The 26,309-nt window shown below is 41.1% G+C and overlaps 1 protein-coding gene across 1 annotated transcript in view; it reads right to left on the minus strand.

Annotated features, from left to right (window-relative positions):
* Positions 1 to 26,309, minus strand: part of SLIT2 (slit guidance ligand 2) — a 419,446-nt gene that overhangs the window by 72,391 nt on the left and 320,746 nt on the right. Inside the window, exons 16-20 of the mRNA XM_065405536.1 lie at positions 16,654 to 16,728; positions 8,491 to 8,634; positions 5,726 to 5,869; positions 3,419 to 3,585; positions 2,392 to 2,524 (exon numbers count right to left, since the gene is read on the minus strand). Coding sequence (XP_065261608.1) covers positions 2,392 to 2,524; positions 3,419 to 3,585; positions 5,726 to 5,869; positions 8,491 to 8,634; positions 16,654 to 16,728 — 663 coding nt within the window. The remainder of the gene's footprint in view (positions 1 to 2,391; positions 2,525 to 3,418; positions 3,586 to 5,725; positions 5,870 to 8,490; positions 8,635 to 16,653; positions 16,729 to 26,309) is intronic.

Below are 26,309 nucleotides of genomic sequence, written 5' to 3' on the forward strand. Positions count from 1 at the left end.
GGCTTATGAACAGGAAACCAGAAGATTTTCCTGGGCTTGACAAGGACACTGGGCAGCACTTCCAGAGTTCATTCACAGATTTTAATTGTAAATAATAAATTACAAGTTTGTTAATTCAGTTTGGAGTGTAGCTGTGGTGAATGGGGATTTCTGCAGCGATCTTCAAAGAACATCTACCGTACTTACCAGGGGAAGGGATCCCTGCTCCTGGTGAGGAGAGCACAAGATAAAATTTCTAAATGAGAAACTTATTGGGCACAGGTAACTGATACTGGGCTGTAGGTAACCCAGCATTGTGACACTGACCTTCCTTCATTTCTCCTCTGACTAGCAAGCTATGTGTGATGGAGGAGATTATAGGTTGGCCATATGTGGTACTTTGAGGACCTAATGGATCTAGCTGAGGGTGCACAGCAGATTTTTTTTGCAGCCTCTGTCCAGGTATATGGTGTCTAGCCCATTTGTATTGCCTTCTTCCACATCCACAGACCTGTTGTTATTGTATTTTGCCAACTTTGATATTTACTTCTGAACAATTTTACACATATACATCAAAGATACTACATATATGGCAGGAAATGAATTTTTTAACACTTTATTAAGAGGTTAAAAACAAAGATAATTTTAAAAACTTTCTTGAAGGAGTAAGGTACTGTATATCGTGATAAAATCAATGAGGTTAGAAGAAAACGTTAACAATTTATTATTTTATCTGTATCATTAAAAATAAGCTTTCACCAGTTATAAATTTTCTTCTTGGTTGCAAAAACCATTACTTGTTTGAATGAAGGAAATATTAGGACAATAACATACAGGAGATCACATGTTAGAACGTGTATGCATTTTAATGAACAAGAAGAACTGATCAGGATGCAACTGCAAGCAGAAAACCAACTCCTTCGTTTTCTCGTTTTTTAAAAAAAAATACAGTGAGCTGCATGCACACTTTGGACACTAACTTAGGTGCACAAAACTGCATGTAAAGGACTTATCAGTCACAAAAGGTGTTGCAGTCCATATAAATCTCTTTATATGTACAATTTTACAAGTCATTGCTCCTAAATGTAGGTCAAATTGTATCTATCAGGCAGCAACTTTGTTTAATTAAGGTACTTCTTAAAAACGCTGATAGCATAGGTGATCATTTTCTTTACTAGAATGTCAGTAGGAATTCTCACTAGCTTCTCTTTGGGAATGACAGATGCATTTGTTATAGTATCCTGTTTTTACCATCAAACTACTGACGGATGTTTTAGAAACTTCTGAATAATTGTAGTTGTAAAACAAGGAAGCTATTAAAGTGTTAAAGTGCACACTTAAGATGCCTTCCAAAGCAAATATTTACATTAATTATTTTAAATATTAAACAGAGTGGACGGAAGATACTTCAAAGCCTTCCTGTGTGTTTAATGATTAACTGCAACTATTTGTAATAAGAGGAGATGACGAAATATTAAAAGGTATTTATTATTGTTGAGTTTTTCTGGATGTTTCTTTAAATCTCAAAACATATAAGATGAAGTTTCAAAGAAGTCATAACCCATTTTCTAAATTTGTTTCTGAAATTTTACATTCTTTTGTGTATAAAATTTGCGTTGCCTCAAAAATCATTGAAGTGCATATACATAGAGCATTTGCACATTAAAAACTGAGTAGCTGGCTATCTGCAAAACCAATCTGTACCCACAAATTATATCTATGAATAGAATTACCAACTCCTTGGGAATCTAAAGACTTGAAGTTGGAAAATAAATACCCAAGATCGTAGGTACAATTTTAGAGGACATTTCTGCAAATCTGCTTTACAATATTCACAATCTTTACTATTTTTCCAATAACCAAGCCTCCACTGGAGAACTGATTGAAATTCATTTATTAAAAATTACTCTTTTCCTTAAATATGTCACTAAAAATTCCTTAGACTATTAAAACGATTAGAATTTTAAATAGCTAATTGTCTTGATGCTATTTATGTTATTTACTTTCTGCATTTCTTCCATGTTGGACAATGAAAATTCAATGTGACATTCTCTCTGTAAGCAAAAAAATGTACCCTAAATGTGCACTCACAGATCTCTAGCTACTATATTAAAAAAAACTTAGCTAATCATAAGAATACTAGAATTTCTAGGAATACTAGAATAATTCATAATTATATGGGCCCTTTTACCATTATAAATAGGACTTTTTTGTTATTAAATTCTTTTTATTAAGATTTCCTTGGTTGACTTACAGGTCTTAGTATCTAACAAGTGATAAAGTCTCAAACTGCAGCTGATTGATAAATGTCATTTCTTCATTTTGCCCTACTTACTCTGCCTCTCATTCTTGAATCAGACACTATGACTCTGAACTTGGCATTTAAGAAAAGGAAGAACTTGTGCTACTTACAGTTCAGTTACATCTTTTGGGATGCCTTTGGGCAAAACCTTAAGACCTTTGTTGCTGCAGCGAACCACAGTATCTAGGCAAGTACATTCTGCGGGACAGCGAGACAATGGAGAGCAACTGTTGTCATCATTCCCTGGTTAGTGAAAGAAACAGATAAATAAAGCTTTGCTCTGCAGAGAGCACTTAAGAATTGGCCAGAATTTAACATACTGTATTTAATTCCACTTAACAGACATGAAGCTTCTGCACTGCAGTAGCTCTATGGATGGAAATCATTAAGTTATCACTTTTAACTACATTTCAAATTATATTATTTATTTAGTATAACACTGTTTTAGTATCTATGAGTCATATTCTTTAGAAAAAGCCTCATTAAAGTAAGGTCACAATTCCTAAACACAATATGATAAAGTAATATATACACTGATTTCTAAAAAATTACAATAATTTAAAGTAAATAAAGACAGCATATTATTTATTAGGGAAAAGTTATACATTTGAGTATCAGCAAACATATAATTAACCTTGGAATTAGAAGGATTGGGATGTAAGAGAGGCGAGTAGCAGATTATTCAAATATTTGCAGAGAAATATAAAAAAAAAATCAATAAGTAACAGGCAGACTGAGCAATAGTAATATAATATTTGAATATTTAGCCTGAAAGAAAGTATTGAATTCAAGTGTCAATGTTTGAAAACATTTTCATTTGTACAACTGTTTTTGGTCCAATTATCTCAGTCTCCACTTTACCTCAAAATACCAATTTACAGTATTGCACTGTTATTTTCAAAAGGCTTGTTGACCGATGTATATGAACAGTTGCATGCTTTTTAATCATCTCAAATTGTGTGTGTTCTGCTTCTAGAATAGACATGATTATACAGGAGTTCAATTTGGATCACAGTGAACATTTATTAAATTAAAAAAAGAGTGCCTGTAATATGGACCACCTAATCTATGGCATGTTTATATGTATGAGAGCTGCAGAACTACACTACTCTGACAGATCCAATATGTATTTCTTACCATCATCACAAGTAAAATCTTGAATTGCCACATCCTGGATGGGAATCTCTTTTAGGAAGTAGGGTTTCTGACAGCGAGGGTTTCCAGTTACAATGCGTTTCTTCCTCAGCCAATCTCCCAGCCACGCCAGGTGGCAGTTACAGTTGAAAGGATTGGCCAGCAGGTTTCTGAGAACCACATGCAAATAATACATAATTTAGTTTCAATGATGTAACTTTGTTTTCATTTTAAAAAATACAATGTGTATTTTCAAGAAGTTAAACCTAAATGAAATTCCGCAAACAATTCCATATGCAAACCAAAGCTGAGAGCAGCAATTTAGAATTTGGGCAGTGAATCTTGATATAGTTCACTTAGAAATAATTTAAATCTGTCAGAGATCTGACTTGCTGTCAAACTACTCTGCACTGATAAAGCAGTAACTTAATATAGAGATGAAAGCTGATTACTTTATATTATTAGCTTTAACCTGATAACAGCTATTTCATTAATTTGTCATCTCAAATTTGCTCCATCTTTTATTTGCTCCAGAGAATAAGTTTCTCATCTAAACTGACAGCTAAATTGATTACATGCCAGTTATAAAAATGAATTTACTTCTACAAGTCTGAGTACTTTTGGCATCTCCTCACTTTACCACAAACCTATTGACAATTCCATTATTTAGAAACATGTCATCTTTAATATGCACAAATTAGTCACTAGCTGTAAAGTGTCTCATTTTATGTGGAAAGAGGATTAAGTACTTTACTGAGCGATGCTTCCCACAGTAATTACTTCTTTGGTAACCTGACTTCCTTAAACAGGCACTTTTTTTTCTTCTCTTCTTCCCCCTTTTCCTTCTTTTCCTCCCACTGAATTAAAAAAAGATTTGAAGGCAGACAACCCTTTGAAAATGTATTATTTCTAATACAGCCATTTCTTTTCACAGAAAATTGGACTGTAGATTAACGCTCCATCATACAGCAAGTCTGAATTAAGTTCCAAGGTAGGATTTAGACTATACATGAACTGCAGTTTCAAAAAGTTGAACACCACAGTGTGAAGAATGCCAATGGCCATGTCATAATAGGGCTTCCACAACTGGTCCAACCAGTGGAACTTGGCAATCATGGCGAACTTCTTCTTCTAAAAACCTTGGTGTAAACAAAGGAACACAGGACCTGGAAGGGACCCTCTGGGTCACTGAGTCGAGTCCCCTGCTATTGCGGGCAATCCTGTCATATAATTTCATTCACAAATTTATCAAGCTCCATCTTAAAACTAGTTAGCTTGTCCCCTCTACTCCTTTTACAAGGCTGCTCCAGAACCTCACTCGTCTCATGGTTAGAAACCTTCTTATAATCCTCAGTCTATATTGGTTCATGCCCCTTTATATACATTTTACCCTGTTTACCCCCCCACACCTGTGCCTCTCTAAATATTTATAGAGAGCCATCATAGACTCTCAGTTAGCCTTTGTTTTGCAAGGCAAAAAGACAAGCTCGTTTAGTCTCCACTCACACGAGAGGTCCTGCATTCCCCTGATCATCCTAGTAGCCCTTCTCTGCATCTGTTCCAGTCTGAATTCATCTTTCTTGAATACGGGTGACCAGAATTGTACATAGTATTCAAGATGAGGTCTTACCAGTGCCTTGTGCAATGGCATTAATACTTCCTAACTCTACTGGAAATGCATATAAGGATCACATTTGCTACTGCTGCTACTTTTTTAAACAGACACATCGCACTTGTGGCTTATATTCTTCCTGTGATTGACTAATACAGCCAGATCTTTCTCTTTCTCTGTTGTTTCCAACTGATTAACAGTTTATAGCAGAAATTCTTGTTATTAGTTCTTAAGTGCATGCCACTGCACTTCATACTATTACATTTCAATCTATTTCTATTACTCTAGTCCTCTAGGTCATCCAATTCTTCCTGTATGATATTCTGATCCTCCTCTGTATTGACAATGCCTCTAAACTTTCTGTCATCAGCAAATTTCATTAGTACTTTTCTACTTTTTGTGCCAAGGCCATAATTGAAAAGTATTAAATAATATCAGTCCCAAGACATTCAAGAAATTACTGTCTGTGTCAAGGAACACATCACTAAGTGTTTAAGGACAATGTCTGTATTTACATTTGAATATGTGCTTCAAGATGGCCCAGGACACAGACTTTCTGCAACTCTTACTGTTGTATTTTTCTTTAGTGGAATATTAATGTACACTGCAAAATTATACAGAGAAAATATAAATGCAAATGTCATAAACACGTGAGTGGCTTCAAGTCCTGGATAATCTAAAAATATAATGTAACTTACAATGTAGAGAGTGAATGGAGAGTATCAAAGGCACCTGGAGCAACTGTAGTAATTTGGTTGTCATATAAGGAGAGCAAACGGACAGAACTCAGTCCTGTGAAACTATCATTGCCTATACAGCTTATGCGATTGCTCCTTAGCATTCTGAAAAAGAAAGGATTAACATTTATTACTTTAGGGAAGGTCCAATAGAACCATTTTATCTAAACATCTTTCTAGGTTTTATTACGCTTAGATACCATTTATTAAATTTAATCATATACTACATCTAATGTATGAAGATTTTCTTGCACATTAACCATTTTGGTATTCAATATAGTTAAATATTACAAAAAATGAAGTATAATTAGATCATATATATATATATATATATATATATATATATATATATATATATATATATATATATATATATATATATATATATATAGTGACAAAGTTCCTCCTCTATCTTGGTGGGTCCTGCGCTTATTGGCGGATTTTCTTGCCGCAGAGATTCACCATGTGGGTTGGGGAACAGCCCAGAGACCTTCCCCTCTGGAAGAACCCACAGTCCAGGTCAATTGGGAGGTTTGGGGGGAACCCGGGCCCGCCCTCTACTCCGTGTTCCAGCCCAGGGCCCTGTGGACTGCAGCTGTCTATAGTGCCTCCTGTAACAGCTGCATGACAGCTACAACTCCCTGGGCTACTTCCCCATGGCCTCCTCCAAACACCTTCTTTATTCTCACCACAGGACCTTCCTCCTGGTGTCTGATAACGCTTGTGCTCCTCAGTCCTCCAGCAGCATACCCTCTCACTCTCAGCTCCTTGCACCTCTTGCTCCCAGCTCCTCACACTCGCACCACAAACTGAAGTGAGCTCCTTTTTAAAACCCAGGTGCCTTGATTAGCCTGCCTTAATTGATTCTAGAAGCTTCTTCTTAATTGGCTCCAGGTGTCCTAATTAGCCTGCCTGCCTTAACTGGTTCTAGCAGGTTCCTGATTACTCTAGTACAGCCCCTGCTCTGGTCACTCAGGGAACAGAAAACTAACTACTCATCCAGTGACCAGTATATTTGCCCTCTACCAGACTCCTGTACCCCACTGGTCTGGGTCTGTCACTATATATATATATATATATATATATATATATATATATATATATATATATATATATATATATATATATATATATATATATATATATAAATAGATATACAGAGAGAGAGAGAGAGAGAGAGAGTGTATTATTTGCAGGGCAACAGAAAAACTAAACTGAGGCATATTTTTGAAGACACCTTTATTATAATGAAAACTCACTATAATTTTAGTGTTTTAGCTATGTGAATATTTCAGTAACTTTACAACTCATGTGAAGATACCAGTTGAGAACTGTGACAGCTTTCTCTTTGCTATAAGACAACTACTTCTACAAATTAAACATTTACATAGTTATTTGTTACAATTTTTATATATTCTGATGGCATTTCACAGTCCATATTTCTGTTCATTAACATATGTAAACTAAATTGCAGAAAGCACTCTTAACTTGCTCAACAAATCTCAATTAACAGAAACCAGTGTGAATCTGACCTAGTGGTCCCAAAACTGTGGGGTACGCCCCCTAGGGGGGCATGGAGTAACATCCAGGAGGCACGGAGGAGCCTGGGCAACCCCATGGGTGAGGGAAGAGAGGGAGCGCCACCCAACTCCACTCTGCCTTCAGCTCTGCTCTGGTCCTGCTCCTGGCCCCAGCCCTGGCTCCATGGCCCAGGGGTGATGGGGAGACAAATTCCATTACTAGGAAGGGGAGTGCAAGAGGAAAAGTTTGGGCACCACTGTTCTAACAACAAGTAGAAAGTTTAGAATCTTAAAAACAAAAACAACCTTCCTAAAAATAGATTTCTCTAAGGAATATTATAGGATCAATGCAGTTTCAAGTTTTGCTCTTCTTGTGCCTGTTTGTCAATAAACCCTAGAATTATTTTTCCTACCTAGATTCATAAGAACAGCAACTAACAATGTCAAGAGTTTGAAATAAAAATAAAGCTAATTTATTTAAAATTTAAAATCCTAGGTACAATGTATCCAAAAATATCTGCATCCTTCTTTGCTGCAGAGCCCAGAAGACTGCAGCTGTTGCCTCCGCAGAGGACTGAGCCGTTGATTAGAAAGTTTAGCGTGCAAGAGAAGCCCCAGAACAAAAACACAGTTCTGTGGCTGAGTTGAGGAGTTACCCAGGGAGCAAAGAAGACTAGGTAAGAACATAATAATAACTTCAAGCTAGAGCCCACTGAATCATCATCTCTGGCTAACTGACATTGAATCGTTCGGGAAAGACCCTCATCCCACATTTCAGCATCCACTGAATCTATCTCCTTCCTCTGGTGTAATTCCCAACAACAATTAGCATGGACAGAATCAAAAATTCTATTCTAAGGATGTGGCAGTGCAGAATGTATAATTTCCATGGCTACAGAGGAGATGGTTATTTCCATCTGCTCACAGAATCAGGAGCAGCCTCAGCTGCTGCATAGTTCAGTAGGCATGTACAGTTTTTGTAGACAAGTAGACACAGAAATGAATTTCAACTAGATCAGGCCCAAAGTTAATGAATTCACACTGAGTGGAAAAGCTTAGTGTAAAATGAAAGTAAGAGCTAGGATATGCTTCCATATCCCATAGTTTTTTCGTCAAAATGAAGGTTACAAAAAACGTAGGAATTTACTTCGAGTCTAAGAGATCTGGCACAGAGCGGGAAGAAAGACACCCAATTAGTAGACTTACAATGTTTTGAGACTTTCTAGTCCTTTAAACATCTTGTGTCGAATAGTCTCCAAACGGTTACTGGTGAGCAACAGTTCATTCACACCAGATGCTCCTTCAAATGCTCCTTCTTCAATATCTGTGATCTTGTTATTGCTCAGATTTCTATTTTACATTCATGAAAAAGAATTAAAGAAAAAAAAGACTTTTTTTAGTGTCTTAGGCTAATTAACTGTTAAAGAAACACTGCAGACTACCATAGCTTTAGGTTACTTTAAGTAGTTACTATGTAAAACTGGAGAATAAATTCAAAGAGTAAAATATCCAATACAGAGATTTTAATCCTGCAAAGCAAATTTCAGTACAACCTTAACAATAGAGACTGGGATTTTCAAAGGAAGTTGGGTTTTTATCTCCTACTGAAAGAATCTCAGGGTTGCTACCAGTGCCTGCATAATACAAGAAAATGTTTTAATCAAAATTTCTAAAGATACTCAATTAAAATACATAGTGTTTTAATGTTTTCATTCCTTGCAGTGTTTTGAATCCAATCAACAATGTAATGTTGGTGCCTGAGAAACAAAACTGAAACTAACTAGTTTAGTTTCAGTTTCTAAGTTGAGAGAGATACAAAAAGTAAATAAGTAGCACAAATGATGACAAGTAAACAAAATATTCATGATCTATACTATAACTAATTTTTAAACCAACAAGAGGTATGGTTTATGTCTCTACCTCTTGTGGAGAACAGTTTTTTTGTCGAAGTGTTGAAATTAGACTCAAAATGAGTAGAAGTGGCTTTGTATTTTGAAAAAGTATCTAATTTCAATATTTACACATTGCTTTAAAGATTTTAGTGATACATCTGTAATATTTTATTTTGCGTTCTTCAAATAGCCATATTCATATTTGACTTAAATTTTAGTTTAAACAACACCAAATATGTATTTATGCACAGTGTGACGTTATAATACAGTAATGACTTTTTACATGATCAAAACAACATATACAATGTAGTGATGCTAAAGTCTTATTTCTTTTACTTGCTGGTATTTATAATATTTGGAAGAAAAACAAACAGAATTTGATGGTTTTGGGAACATCGCTTTTATTTATTCAGTTTAAGAAAACATATTAATTATTCATTACATCTAAAATACATAGTCATGCCAGAATGAATCTGTATCAATATCTCACAAATGTAAAACCTAAGGTTGTTGCTTCAGCTGAGTTTTGACTACTCAGTTCTTGCATAATATTAGTTTCAAATACACCTTGCCCTTGATGAAGGAGATGATTTGGTCTATGTGGTTAAAGCACAGGTCTGGGAACCAAGAACTCTTTATCCCTAATCCCAGATTCACAGATGACTTGATGTGTGGTCCAGGACAACCTCCTTAGTTTCTTATTATCTGACTTTCTCCATGTGTAAAGTGTGAATATTACTGTACTATTTACCAATTGTTCAAGGATTAGTTAACATTTGTAAAACTCATCAGTGAGACAAAGTTATATATATATATATATATATAATGTTATTAGTATTGACAGAACATCAACTCGATTAACTATTTAGGCCCTAGTCCTCCAGTGTGCTGATCTATGACCTTTCCCCTGCTTCCACTGCATTCGCTGCTTGCAATAATAATGATATTATCAGGGTTAATGACTGATCTTGGTGTGTTACTCATTAGTTTGGAACAGGCAAGGGGACAAGTACGTGAACACAACTAATTGGATTGTCAGGCTGGCTATATTAACAATTTGATACATAGAAATTGTTAGGAAATAATTGAGAAAAGACTGACATGACTGGTTAGTTTTAATGATTAGGATTAATTACGGAAATCCAGAATGCCACAGATGGAATAGTATCAGGGAGTAGCCATGTTAGTCTGTATCTACAAAAACAACAAGGAGTCTGGTGGCACCTTAAAGACTAACAGATTTATTTGGGCATAAGCTTTCGTGGGTAAAAACCTCACTTCTTCAGATGCATAGAGTGAAAGTTACAGATGCAGGCATTATATACTGACACATGGAGAGAAGGGAGTTACTTCGCAAGTGGAGAACCAGTGTTGACAGGGCCAATTCAATCAGGGTGGATGTAGTCCACTCCCAATAATAGATGAGGAGGTGTCAATTCCAGGAGAGGAAAAGCTGCTTCTGTAATGAGCCAGCCACTCCCAGTCCCTATTCAAGCCCAGATTAGTGGTGTTAAATTTGCTGTTTCTCTTTGAAGTCTGTTTCTGAAGTGTTTTTGTTCAATGATAGTGACTTTTAAATCTGTAATAGAATGACCAGGGAGATTGAAGCGTTCACTTACTGGCTTTTGTATGTTACCATTCCTGATGTCCGATTTGTGTCCATTTATTCTTTTGCGGAGGGACTGTCCGTTTTGGCCAATGTACATGGCAGAGGGGCATTGAAAATATTCCTTGAGTCTCCGGTCAACAGTGCACTGACCCACAGGAACCCTCCTACCAACACTACAAGAAGAAGAACTCTGCATGGACTCCTCCTGACGGTCGAAATGACAGACTGGACCTCTATATAGAGTGCTTCTGCAGACGTGCACAGGCTGAAATTGTGGACAAACAACATCACTTGTCTCATAACCTCAGCCGTACAGAACGCAATGCCATCCACAGCCTCAGAAACAACTCTGACATTATCATCAAAGGGGCTGACAAAGGAGGTGCTGTAGTCATAATGAACAGGTCGGATTATGAACAGGAGGCTGCCAGGCAACTCTCCAAGACCACATTCTACAGGCCGCTATCCTCTGATCCCACTGAGGAATACCAAAAGAAACTACACCATCTGCTCAAGAAATTCCTAGCTACAGTACGGGAACAAATCTACATGGACACACCCCCAGAACCCCGACTAGGGGTATTCTATCTGCTACCCAAGATCCATAAACCTGGAAACCCTGGACGCCCCATCATCTCAGGCATTGGCACTCTTACAGCAGGATTATCTGGCTATTTGGACTCTCTCCTCAGACCCTATGCTACCAGCACTCCCAGCTATCTTCGAGACACCACCGACTTCCTGAGGAAACTACAATGCATTGGTGTTCTTCCTGAAAACACCATCCTGGCCACCATGGACGTAGAAGCGCTTTACACCAATATTCCACATGAGGATGGACTACAAGCTGTCAGGAACAGTATCCCTGATGAGGCCACAGCACGCCTGGTGGCTGAGCTTTGTGACTTTGTCCTCACCCACAACCACTTCATATTTGGGGACAACTTATACCTTCAAGTCAGTGGCACTGCTATGGGTACCCGCATGGCCCCACAGTATGCCAACATTTTTATGGCTGACTTAGAACAACGCTTCCTCAGCTCTCGTCCCCTAGTGCCCCTCCTCTACTTGCGCTACATTGATGACATCTTCATCATATGGACCCACGGAAAGGAGGCCCTTGAAGAATTCCACCTGGACTTCAACAATTTCCACCCCACCATCAACCTCAGCCTGGATCAGTCCACACAAGAGATCCACTTCCTGGACACTACAGTGCAAATAAGTGATGGTCACATAAACATCACCCTATACTGGAAACCTACTGACCGCTATACGTACCTACATGCCTCCAGCTTCCATCCAAGACACATCACACGATCCATTGTCTACAGCCAAGCCCTAAGATACAACCGAATTTGCTCCAACCCCTCAGACAGAGACAAACACCTACAAGATCTTTATCAAGCATTCTTAAAACTACAATACCCACCTGGGGAAGTGAGGAAACAGATTGACAGAGCAAGACGGGTACCCAGAAATCACCTACTACAGGACTGGCCCAACAAGGACAATAACAGAACACCACTGGCCATCACATACAGCCCCCAGCTAAAACCTCTCATGCGCATTATCCACGATCTACAACCTATCCTGGAAAATGATCCCTCACTCTCACAGACCTTGGGAGGCAGGCCAGTCCTCGCTTACAGACAACCCCCCAACCTGAAGCAAATACTCACCAGCAACTACACACCACACCACAGAAACACCAACCCAGGAACCAATCCCTGTAGCAAACCTCGTTGCCTACTCTGTCCCCATATCTACTCTGGCGACACCATCAGAGGACCCAACCACATCAGTCACACCATCAAGGGCTCATTCACCTGCACATCTACTAATGTTATATATGCCATCATATGCCAGCAATGCCCCTCTGCCATGTACATTGGCCAAACCGGACAGTCCCTCCGCAAAAGAATAAATGGACACAAATTGGACATCAGGAATGGTAACATACAAAAGGCAGTAAGTGAACACTTCAATCTCCCTGGTCATTCTATTACAGATTTAAAAGTCACTATCATTGAACAAAAAAACTTCAGAAACAGACTTCAAAGAGAAACAGCAAATTTAACACCAATAGGGACTGGGAGTGGCTGGCTCATTACAGACGCAGCTTTTCCTCTCCTGGAATTGACACCTCCTCATCTATTATTGGGAGTGGACTACATCCACCCTGATTGAATTGGCCCTGTCAACACTGGTTCTCCACTTGCAAAGTAACTCCCTTCTCTCCATGTGTCAGTATATAATGCCTGCATCTGTAACTTTCACTCTATGCATCTGAAGAAGTGAGGTTTTTACCCACGAAAGCTTATGCCCAAATAAATCTGTTAGTCTTTAAGGTGCCACCAGACTCCTTGTTGTTTTTACAGATGGAATAGGCACAGGCATTGCCCTTATGATAATTGGGGTATCAGAACAAATATGGGTATGTATCCATGACATCTAGATAATGTGGGGTAGAAGGCACCATGCCTAGTTTTCTTTTCTCGGGTTCTCTCGGGCTCTGAACTGGTGTCAACTGGATCTGTGGCCTTCTGAGGTTCTCTATTTGCTAATTTTCATCTATTTTTCTTCTTCATCATCTTTTATAGTGTAAATATTAAATGTGTTTATTACCCTGACACTATTGGTTACACAGGTGGTTTGGTTGGATAAGTTTATGCTGTGATGGTTGTACCAGGCCTTTTGAGGCCCCCTGCTGGAGACCTTGTGGTCCTACCACATCCTGCCCCAGGAAAGGAGCAGTGAAGGTGGGGGTCCTCTAGGCCTGCTTAGAGAGGCTGCATAGAAGCAGCCAATCAGAGCCCAGAAGGCTCAGAAAAAAAGAGCTACAGGGCCTGAGCAGGTCAGTTACTGGCTGGGACCTGAGTGGCAAGGAAGGGTGCTCTTTTCTGGCCCCAGGAGCCGGAGAGAGAACCAGAAATTGAGTTCTGGCAGCATTTTGCTTTCTGCAAGGAGAGAGAGGACCTGAGAACTGTAACCCTAAGGTAATGGGTGAAAGGAAAGAGATTCAGTGGGAAGAAGTCCAGGGAAAATACTAGCATCTAACAGACTTAAAGGGAGTATTGTGTGACTGCTGTTCATAGGGTCCCTGTGTTGGGACCCAGAGTAGTGGGTGGGCCCAGGTTCCCCCACTGGCCACTGGGGAAGTGGCCCAAGCCCCAAGAAGGGGATAAGGCTTGTTTAGAAGCCCAAACAAAGGGCTGGAATTTAAAGGGTTCAGGGATGGGACTGAAGACCCTGGAAAGGGCAGACAGACCATCTGGTGAATTCTTGGTTACCCACCAGAAAGGGATTGAACTTGAGAGAAGACCTGGCTGGAGAGCTGGGGCAGGGAGAACTGGTGAAGACAGAGTCTCCAGAGAGAAAGCCCTGGAGGCAGTACTTTATAACAGAGAAGGGGACAGGGAAGGACTTAAAAGTTAGCCCAGAAGGGACTGAGAATTGAGCCCAGAGACAGGACTGAAGACACTAACAAAGGCACAGCATAGTCCTTGTTGGACCTTTGTTACCCAGGAAGGGGTTCATTCATGCATATTGGCTGTGTGTGACTTGGCCGGAGAGTTGAGCCACTGATGACCTGCCTAGCGAGGTCAACAACATATAGTGGGTGCCAGGAGCAGAAAAGATTGCAGCGCCACACCCAGCCAACAGGAGGCACTGCTGAGAGATGAGTGCCCCATCACAGTAATGTTTATAGGTAACATAGTTATTTGGTTTCTTTGTAAAGTTATAATTGAATCTATACCACTTTACTGCCAATCATTTCAATCCCAGAGAGAAAGGGGATTTCTTAGGAAATCTCATGGGTAGCCCATTTTGGTAAAGAACCTGTGATTGATTATTAATAATAAACATTGTATGATAAATCAGTTGTGTTATTACTTGTAAGGGTTACATGTTACATCTGTGCAGGCAAACCCCTGAGCTTGTGCAAAGCTCCACGCAGGCACAGGGATCCTCTGCCTGCATGGTTGACATTGAAGATTCGGGTGGTTTTTTTTATTAAACATAATTAACTTATCTGCACCTTATTCAGTGACCTGCAGTACTTTTTAACATGTGAGATTTGTATTTGAAACTTACAGAACAGTATTAATAGCAATGCTAACTTTATGCTACATTTTTCTCTTTATTCTAGCCTCTTCTTAATGGTCCCAAATTCAAAGCTACTCTGGGTTAAATTAGATAGCCACATTAAGATAGTGATTAAAATTCTCCATTTTGTTGCCTCAAAAAACTCGATCCTAGAAATCAACATTTAAATTTAGATCACCTGAATCCTTTGCTGCATTCCGCTTCACAGTATGAAAAACATAAAATCATTTAATGTATATTTTCATGTATGTTTTCTTGAGTATGAGACACTGATATCACTTTTGCTAACTTTGCATATTTGATTTCTTTAAAGAAATGTAGTGCTTGTGAAAAGGGCTAGATTGGCAGCCTTGTAGAATGAAGACCTCTTTATCCACAGGATAGGAACAGCAGAGGAAATAGCAGTGCCAACATCCCTACACTGGCTTAACAACGGGTATGTCTACACTGCAGTAGAGGTATGATTGCAGTACTTGTAGACATGCCTGAGCTAGCGAGGTGGAGGACTAACAGCATGAAGCACAGACTCCCCAACATAGGCTGTACCAGCCTTCCCGACACCCTGGGTACAAAGTCCATGCTGTTGTGGCTTTGCTTATATTGGCACTCATGCTAGCTAGATTAAAGCTAGCTTGGGTATGTCTACACATGCTGCAATCAAACCTTCAACTGCAGTGTAGATTGTCCTAAATGACTCAACTGTGACCTAGAGTGACAAAGTAGGGGTGAGTGAGTAGTTAGAATAGACATGGAATTTGATCTTTGGTCTCTCTGAATATGCTACATGAATACTGATAAGTACCACCAGTGATGGTGGTTTTCGTGGGGTGGTGGACACCCTTCCACTAGGAACTGGACTGTGGATATCAACCCATTTCACATAAGGCTACTGAACAATCCTCAAACTGAGATAATTTTTCGCCATTGCTAACCTAGATGGCTCTTTTTTTACCGTCACATGTAGCAGTCATTTTATTCCTTTCTTTATATAAAAATGAACAATGGATCATTTTTCATGAATTTGCTAGGATTGTATTCCCTTTCCTTGGTACTTATGTTTGCAGGAAACATTAATAAAAAGACCGAACACTAAATATAGCTACAAGAAAGTGACATGTCCTCTTTACTCTCTGACAAGTATTTCTGTCCTTCACTAAGGATAAACAAAAGACACTTCATAGTGTGTGTGTTTGTGGGGGGAGAAACAAGAAAGTGACAAGAAGGGGTGTTCTTTTTTTGAAATGACTTATGAAACTGGTGAACATCTAAAATTCTCTTGGAATATGAATTGAGGACTTTAATTCACACAGATGAGCTATCTAGCCATTTTCCCAATCATTTAGTTTTGATATTTTTCCCTAATGATAGTTTGATAAAGCAAAAAGTCAAAGGCATGTCCTGAATGTGCTGAAAGAGGCAGAATAGCATGGCTAGGGAGTAATAGAGGAAGTTACAAAAGATTACTGGAACTGTTTTTGAACTGCTTAGGTTGCTAGATCCCTGCTTTGGCTGAATAACAGACCGGCTGGCTGAACACTAAACTAAAGGTGTCAAAGCTGTACAGCATGAGAAGTTGCAACTGACTGTGCCTCGCTCTGTAGAAAAGAGCTGCCAACTTTGATCTAACTCACTGATTACGCCAAACCCATGCTACAGTCCACCTCTTGATTTCTGAATTGAATACACTGAATCTCTCAGATGTGAGCTAATAAAGTTTATAGAAAAGTACAGAACAGATATCAGTGAAGATAAACTTACATTTTACGCAGCTGAGGAAGCTTCTTAAAGATCCCAGTCGCCTCTAACACTGTGAATTCATTGTTATTTAGTCTCCTGGAGAAAACAGCAAAAATACAGTCACAAAATTATTCCAGCACCAACATTGCTTGACAGACTATTTTCTAGATTAGATGAATTTTTTCATAATATCTTAATTAAAATATCTGCAGTATTTAAGTAAGATTTCAATATATGCTGCCATTTCTAATTCTGTAGTCCCTGTGCACACAAATCCGCCATTAATTTCAATTAGAGTTAAGAATGCACAGGGCTCCAGGATCAAGAACAGAATGTAAATATTATAAATACAAAATCGGAAGGGAAATATAAAATATGTTTTAATTTAGATCCTCTCTCTTTTTACTGATAAATAAAAATGCATAATAAACTAACATAAAAGTCCATTGAGGGAATCTGATGTTAGCATACCTTCTACCCTAATCTAGCTTCAGGAATAGGGCAATACCACTATGTTGCTACCCTCTCTCCTCTTGCTACTGGGAGGGGGAGCAATTGGCAGAACATACAAAGAGCTAATTGCTGGCAATATTCAATTAGGGAACAAACAGGAGCAGCCTCATGACCCCATGAAGGTGTCATTTGTCACATCTATAAACTGTTTTGCAAGAGACTTTCATGGTCCAGGACTAAAGGGCTGCTCATCTCTCTCCTTCACGCAGATGGGGGCGACTGCTCCACTGTTGAAGTTTTATTCCTCTCAGGGACAACACATCACAAATATTCCAGGGATGATCCAATAGCAACTTGTAAATAAAAATCTTTAAGAAGTATATGCAAACAACTGAAAATTGGTCCAGTGTTCATTACAGTATATTGGGTGGAGTCTGATAGACATCTGGAGATTCTCACAGAAATATCATTTACAAGGATGAAATTATTCTTTTATGCTTCCAGTCTGTTGACTGGGAATAAAGGGCTCTACAAAACAGCAGTGTTCTTAAACCCTAGGGTAGGCCCATGATTGCTAGCTGGAGTAAACATGTTCGGCCATAGACCACTGACCTCAGGTCATTCCATCTATTGTCAGTGTCTGAGAAATCACCAAAAGCTACTCTGTAGTGCTTCAGGAAGGTAGGTAATGAGCACCAGATGGTTGCTTGAAAAATCTTTAAACAATGATTCTCTAGCCCAGAAACCAAAGCCCCTTTAGCAGAGTGAGGCCTGAACCCTGAGAGGCTGTTAACTTGGGCCAACTTTTATATTTCAATATGGTATGCATTGATCCATACAGCTAATACACCAAAAAGCTGTTTTCCTTTCTTAGGCTTCTTTAAAAGAAAAAAAAATCCAGAATCCTAGTCTCTTTAGTTTTAGGGTGCTAATGTTTAAATCTCCTTACCCCATTTAAGGATGGAGTCTAATTACCTTTTGTTTAGAGATTTGGGACTAGGACCAAACCAGAGGAGATGAATGCCTGGATCACTATTGAACTCTGAATTTGACGTGGGTCTAAACTTGGAAACACTTCTCAGGGTGATCTTGTTGGGAAAGAAGGTGAGAAAAGGAAAATGGCGAGAGAGCTGCTAGTTCACCCACCCTTCTAGCTGAGGTTATAGCTACCACTTTAAGTGATAGCCAGAAGACAAGCATTGAGTTTATCAATTTGAAGTGCTGGTAGCACAGTCTTTTCAACAATTGATTGAAATCCTACATAAACTTTAATTGGGAAAGGGAACAACTGTTTTGGACAGATGTAGAATATTTTCCAACCAACTGGAAGCACATAGGACATGCATTTCAAGAGGCGCAAAGTGCCCACAAATTCAAATGAAGTAAATGAGCGATGGAAAATCTGGTGCATATTGACCAATGAGTGTGACTACACTGAGTAACCTTTAAAGTGACCTTTGATAGGATGGAACAGGGTTTTGGATTCTATCCCTTCTTTCTACATCAATAAACTTGTTTATCGAGGACACGCAGAACCTCCTGGAAGAGCTGCTTTCCTACATGTTAACAGACTATCTAACATTGCAACACAAGCCTTCTCTAATGCCAGCCATTCAAGTACCAGGAGAAGCCTGTGAGGGGAAATGTGGGGATCAGGCCCAGGTCCAAAAAGAAAGGGAAGGGTCTCTCTAGGACACAGTAAGCATTTTTTGGAGCATCCTTTGTGATACAGATGAGACTCAGCTGCAGTAAACCCAAAAAGAGACAGACCCAGGGATACACAGGCCTTGTAGTTCTCCTTGGCTCTAGCTTGTAGACATGTAGTGATGTTCATGAGGTAAGCTCTCCCACTGGAAGCCTGAATATTCCAGGATAACCAGGAAATAGTCACCATGGAAAGGGGAAGAGGAAAGGGTTCACAGACATCAAGAGGGATTTTTCTGCCATGCTCCTTTGAGCAAATCTGACATTGAAATAGCAGTTATCAGGAACTGCTGCTTGACATGGAAAAGAGAACTCAGATTTTCAGTCTGCTTGTCAAATAACTGTAAACTAGACTTCTTCAAGAAGAAGCTGATTGAATCTTGATAAGATATTGGTGGCCTCCAAAATCAAGGGCCAGTGCTCTTAGTTGAAGCAATGTTAGAATCACCAACCTGGTGCCTAGCTCTGACATAGTGCTTTTCATCATTAGATCTCAAAGTGCTTTATAAAAGACATAAATAGGAAGTTGTTATTAGGTACCATGGTCAGATCTTTGTGTTAGGGAATGATTTTAAGATTTTTCTCTCTATTTTGGAGTTTCTTGGTAGTTTATAAATGGAGATATCCTATCTCCTAGAGCTGGAAGGGACCTTGAAAGGTCATCGAGTCCAGCCCCCTGCCTTCACGAGCAGGACCAAGTACTGATTTTGCCCCAGATCCCTAAGTGGCCCCCTCAAGGATTGAACTCACAACCCTGGGTTTAGCAGGCCAATGCTCAAACCACTGAGTTATCCCTCCCCCCTAACAGTTGGTAGGTTGTTCCATATATTCCTGTATGAAGGATAAGGAAGATGGGATGAAGTGCTGGATCCTCCTTGTTGCAAGCTGAGGCTCAAGCAGCGTCATTGCTTTCGGTGCTGCATGTGTGACAATATAAATGCACACTACCATCAATAAGGTCAAGTCCTCAGTGGACCTGCAAGGAAGCAAGACACATGGACTGAAGGGTTGGAACTTTTATGGCTGTGGATCACATGGAATTTATATGGTTGGAATTGAAGAACTCATCTAGTGAACAGCTTAGATTTTGAATTGTTAAATATTTGTTCAAGACGTTTGTTTTCTGTGATCATCGTATTCCAAACACTTAGCTCCAAGTCACAATGATCTTCTTTCTCTATTTTTCCATTGGTGTCAATGTTCTTCTGGCAATGGCAATTATTCTGGCAGTGTTTGTCACTGAATCATTGTGTGCTGGTGATGCCACCATTGAGTGTTTGTTTGCTTGAAAGTAGGATATTACACTGTCAAAGCAGATAAGGAAGCAACGAACTGTTTGAGGGCATTGGATTGTATAGTTTCTCAAGTTTGGACTTCTCAGGTTTATGGCTTCGCTTTTAAGCTGCTATTGTGGAGTGTGAAATGAAGTGTGCACAACAGCTGAGCATTTACAGGAGGCTGTGTACTTCACTGACACTGTGTACTTCACTGACACTCTGTGGTGCCGCTAAACTTTTGATGGTGACTATCAAGTTTGGATCTGCTGCTGTGCCAGCTGCTGAAAAGTTATAGTGAAAAACAGTAAAAGGATTTATAGAACTGATATTTTGTTCCATTTAGAGTGAGGTTCTTCTCCAGGAGTGTCTTGAATACTGATTTCAGTGATTTGTCAAGGGCCTCATGAGTTATCCCACATGTCAGAAAGTAATCAGCAAAGTATCTTACTTCCAGGATGCCTTATAGAGCTTGTAGGATTGTGTTCCAGAGCACTTCAGTAGCAGAACAGATACTGCATGACCGCCTCCTGTGCCCTTATTTTCTAACGGACTTTGGGAACAAATAGGAGAAGAGGAAATGATTATAGCAAGGCTTGGTTCACTTGACAAAGTGATTCATTACCCACAATTATGCCTCTATCCTGGCTATATTATTCATGTGTGTTGCAAACAGGTCCATGGCTGGTCCTGAACTAATCTGGAGAAATATTTTCTTGATGAAATCCTAAGTGCTGAGCCAATTCAACACTCCAAGAACACGAGTGGCCCAGATAGCAAGTGGGAGAAATTCTGCCCAGGAGAACATCTTTCTCATCTCCTTGACTAGGGACCTGCTTCTTGTTCCCCACTGCTTGTTAATTAGCTATAACTGCAGATATTGTGTCCTAGCGTACGTACGCACTGCAATAAAAGACCCACAGCACAGCCGCAGCTGACCCAGGGCAGCTGAATTGGCTCATGGGGCTAAAAATTGCAATGTAGATGCTTGGGTTTGAGCCTTAACTTTGAAACCCTGCAAGGGGGCTGGATCTTAGAGCCAGGGTTCCAGCCCAAGCCCAAACATCTACCCTGAAATCTTTACCCCACACCCGAGCTCTGCGAACCCAAGTCAATAGACCTGAGCTCTGGGTGTTAGTGCCATGAGTTTTTTATTGCAATGTAGCCATACCCTTAAGGGCTAGAGGCCTGGAGCCAGCCAACCCTGAACACCTGAGCAGGAATCACCTGATTCTCCTCTAAGAGCAGCAGGAAGCTGCAGAGAGAGTTTTTTCAGGGAGTTCTCAGGAAGAACAGAAGTGAGTACAGAGGCTGCTGGGAGTGAGTAGGCTCCAGCAGAGAAACTGAAACCTGGGTAGTGAAACAACAGGCAGGGAAGGCCTGGGAGAATGCATGGACTTGAAAACTTTATTTTGAATGTTTGTTAATTTAATAAAGCAGGAACCCCTGACTGGGAGAAGGACTGGGGCCTGGAAGCCAAAGCCAGAAGGCTGAGCTCCAGCTAGCAAGGTCTGGGAGTAGCCAGCCGGGAAGACCCTGACACCAAGGAAGTTTGGAGCTGTGCCAGCTTAATGCTGGAGGGAAGACTTCTGTGGGTTTTTTTTTTTTTAAACTTTAAGTTAATAAACCAGACCCTATTAAAGGATTTGTAAAAAGCCTCTTTTTAAGTTTGAGTAACCAAGAGGGGAAATTGAGGTGAGGGACTGCTTATAGGACATCACTCAGACCTGCAATTTGGGCATCATCTTCAATTCAGCCCTCTCTCTTAATGCACATATCCAGACTATATCCAAGTCTTCTTGTTACAACATTTCAAGGATTTAGCCTTATTGGTCTGTACAGACTGCCAGGACTCTTGTTTGGGCCTTCATCACCTCATGCCTTAACTACTATAATCTCATCTTGACATCAGTTACATTGCACCTCCTCAAATCCATTCAAAATGTTGCTGCTAGCACCACCTTTCTGGCTTGTCATTCTGACTATATTACTCCCCTCCTTGCTTCTCTTCACTGGCTCTCGTTCTTCCACTGCATCAAACACAAGCTCCTTCCCTTTACCTTTAAGCCCCTTCACCATTTAGTCCACCCTATCTGCCAGGTCTACTAGCACATCAAGGCATTAACTCATAAGAACAGCCAGACTGGGGCAGACCAATTGTCCATATAGCCTAATATCCTGTCTTAGAATCCATCATTTTGTATAGTTGCGATTGTGTTTTTCAATATGCATTACTTTGAACTTTACAACATTGAACTTCATCTGCCATTTTGTTGGCCAGTCACCCAGTTTAGTGAGATCCTTTTGTAACTCTTTGCAGTCAACTTTGGATTTAACTATCTTGCGTAATCTTTGATCTTCTGTAAACTTTGCCATCTCACTGTTTACCCCATTTTCCAGATAATTTATGAACATGTTGAACAGCACTGGTCCCAGTGAAGATCTTTGGGGGACCTTTACTGGGGCACTGCTACAGACTAGGGACCAAGTGGATAGGCAGCAGTTCTGCAGAAAAGAACCTAAGGGTTACAGTGGATGAGAAGCTGGATATGAGTCAACAGTGTGTCCTTGTTGCCAAGAAGGATAACGGCATTTTGGGGTGTATAAGTAGGAGCATTGCCAGCAGATTAAGGGACGTGATCATTCCCCTCTATTCGGCATTGGTGAGCCTCATCTGGAGTACTGTGTCCAGTTTTGGGCCCCACATTATAAGAAGAATGTGGAAAAATTGGAAAGAGTTCAGCGGAGGGCAACAAAAATGATTAAGGGGCTCGAGCATATGATTTATGAGTAGAGGCTGAGGGAACAGGGATTATTTAGTCTGCAGAAGAGAAGAGTGAGGGGGGATTTGATAGCTGCTTTCAACTACCTGAAAGGGAATTCCAAAGAGGATGGATCTAGACAGGGCCGGCTCTGGCTTTTTTGCTGCCCCAGGCAAAAAAGCCTCCCGCCCCCCCCCCCCCCCCCGAGCGCGGCAGGGGAGGGTGCCGAGCCCAGCCACGGGCCGCTCTCCCCGACCGGCCGGAGCGCCGGGGGGAGGGCGGCGAGCCCGCCGCGGCTCCGCTGGCGGCCGGAGCCCTGGGAGGAGGGCGGAGAGCCCGGCTGGGGCTCCGCTCTCCCCGGCGGCCAGAGCGCCGGGGGGAGGGCGGCAAGCCGGCCGGGGCTCCACTCTCCCCGGCGGCCAGAGTGCTGGGGGGAGGGTGGAGAGCCCGGCCGGGGCTCCGCTCTCCCCGGCAGCCAGAGCGCCGGGGGGAGGGCGGAGTGCCCGCTGCGGCTCCGCTCTCCCTGGCGGCCAGAGTGCCGGGGGAGGGCGGCGAGCCCGCCGCGGCTCCGCTCTCCCCGGCGGCCGGAGCGCCGCGGGGAGGGCGGCGAGCCCAGTCGCGGCCCTGCTCTCCCCGGCGACCAGAGCGCTGGGGGAGGGCGGCGAGCCCACTGCGGCTCCACTCTCCCCTGCGGCCGGAGCCGGAGAGTCCCGCCGCGCCGCCCCCCTCCAGGTGCCGCCCCAAGCACAAGCTTGGTGGGCTGGTGCCTGGAGCCGGCCCTGGATCTAGACTCTTCTCAGTGATAGCAGATGACAGAACAAGGAGTAATGGTCTCAAGTTGCAGTGGGGGAGGTTTAGGTTGGATATTAGGGGAAAAAAATCACTAGGAGGGTGGTGAAGCACTGGAATGGGTTACCTAGGAAGGTGGTGGAATCTCCTTAGAATCATAGAATCATAGAATATCAGGGTTGGAAGGGACCTCAGGAGGTCATCTAGTCCAACCCCCTTCTCAAAGCAGGACCAATTCCCAACTAAATCATCCCAGCCAGGGCTTTGTCAAGCCGGGCCTTAAAAAACTCCAAGGAAGGAGACTCCACCACCTCCCTAGGTAACGCATTCCAGTGCTTCACCACCCTCCTAGTGAAATAATGTTTCCTAATATCCAACCTAGACCTCCCCCACTGCAACTTGAGACCATTGCTCCTTGTTCTGTCATCTGCCACCATTGAGAACAGGCGAGTTCCATCCTCTTTGGAACCCCCCTTCAGGTAGTTGAAGGCTGTTATCAAATCCCCCCTCATTCTTCTCTTCTGGAGACTAAACAATCCCAGTTCCCTCAGCCTCTCCTCATAAGTCATGCGCTCCAGACCCCTAATCATTTTTGTTGCCCTCCGCTGGACTCTTTCCAATTTTTCCACATCCTTCTTGTAGTGTGGGGCCCAAAACTGGACACAGTACTCCAGATGAGGCCTCACCAATGTCAAATAAAGGGGAACGATCACGTCCCTCGATCTGCTGGCAATGCCCCTACTTATACAGCCCAAAATGCCGTTAGCCTTCTTGGCAACGAGAGCACACTGTTGACTCATATCCAGCTTCTCGTCCACTGTGACCCCTAGGTCCTTTTCTGCAGAACTGCTACCTAGCCATTCGGTCCCTAGTCTGTAGCTGTGCATGGGATTCTTCCGTCCTAAGTGCAGGACTCTGCACTTGTCCTTGTTGAACCTCATCAGGTTTCTTTTGGCCCAATCCTCTAATTTGTCTAGGTCCCTCTGTATCCGATCCCTACCCTCTAGTGTATCTAACACGCCTCCTAAGCTCAGGCTTGACAAAGCCCTGGCTGGGATGATTTAGTTGGGGACTGGTCCTGCTTTGAGCAGGGGGTTGGACAAGATGACCTCCTGAGGTCCCTTCCAACCCTGAGATTCTATGATTTACCATTTTCCATTGTGAAAACTGACCATTTATTTCCTACCCTTTATTTCCTATCTTATAACCAGTTATTGATCCATGAGAGGATCCCTCTCATCCCCTGACTGCACTTACTTTGCTTAAGAGCCTTTTGTGTGCGATCTTGTCAAAAGCTTTCTTAAAGTCCAAGTACACTAGATCTACGGGATCACACTCGTACACATGCTTATTTGCACCCTCAAAGTATTCTAATAGATTAATGAGTCATGATTTCCCTTTACAAAGGCTGTGTTGACTCATGTATTCAACTGATAATTCTGTTCTTTACTACAGTTTCAACTAATTTGCCTGATACTGAAGTTAGGCTTACTGGCCTGTAATTGCCAGAATTTTCTCTGGAGCCTTATTTAACAATTGATGTTACATTAGCTTTCCTTCAGTCATCTGGTATAGAGGCTGATTTAAGCGGTAGGTTACATACTAGTTAGTAGTTCTGCAATTTCATATCTGAGTTCTTTCAGAATTCTTGGTGAATACCATCTGGTTCTGGTTTATCAATTTGTTTAAAACTTCCTCTATTGACACCTTAATCTGTGACAGTTCCTCAGTTTGGCATCCAAAAAGAATGGTTCAGGTGTGGGAATCTCCCTCACATCCTCAGCAGTGAAGACTGATGCAAAGAATTCATTTAGCTTCTCTGCAATGGCCTTGTCCTCCTTTAGTGCTCCTTTAGCACCTTGATTGTCCAGTGGCCCCACCGATTATTTGACTGGCTTTCCACTTCTGATGTAACTAAAAATATTTTGGTGTTAGTTTTTGTGTCTTTTGCTAGTTACTCTCCATATTCTTTTTTTTTTTGGCCTGCCTAAAATACTTTTACACTTGACTTGTCAGAATTTATGCTCCTTACCTCACTCTGTCAATAATGGTCATTCACCTGTTTGCTTAATTCTGAAGCACTTCTGCACTTCCATCCATACTGCCCCCTATGCATGGGACAAACCCATAAAACTGTCTGAATTTAATCTCCCTTTAAATTCCTCTTTGAAACCTACCTCTGCTGTAATGCCTACAAATCACTTTCATTTGGTACTGGTTAGGTAAGCACCAAGCTGTGACTTCTCTTCTTCTGCTCTACTCTGTTTGTTTTATTTTTCTCTCATCCTCACAACCCAGTCCTTTCCTGTTTGTTTCATCCACCACTTGTTTCCCGTCTGACATGTACACTGTGAACAATCTGGGGCAGAAACTGTCTTCTTTGTTACATGTCTGTACATCACTGAGCATAATGTGGTCCTGCTTCTTGATTGGGTCACCTATTTGCTACTTTTATATAAATAAAAAATAACACCCCTCCCCCCGCCCCCACACACACAATAAAAAAATAAAATAAACAGCAGATAATCATGGAGTGGAAACATGGCATGGTACAGCAGTTACCTTGTTATTTTTTGTTAGTTTAGGTATTCTGTTTTGCTTTTGATGAACTGTAACACTTCAATGGGTCGAGTGTTAACAAAAATGCTTTAAATTCGGTTATAACATCGTTCAATATTCAAAACAATGGGGAGGG

This window comes from Emys orbicularis, chromosome 5 (genome assembly GCF_028017835.1).
Source record: "Emys orbicularis isolate rEmyOrb1 chromosome 5, rEmyOrb1.hap1, whole genome shotgun sequence".
NCBI lineage: Eukaryota > Metazoa > Chordata > Testudines > Emydidae > Emys > Emys orbicularis.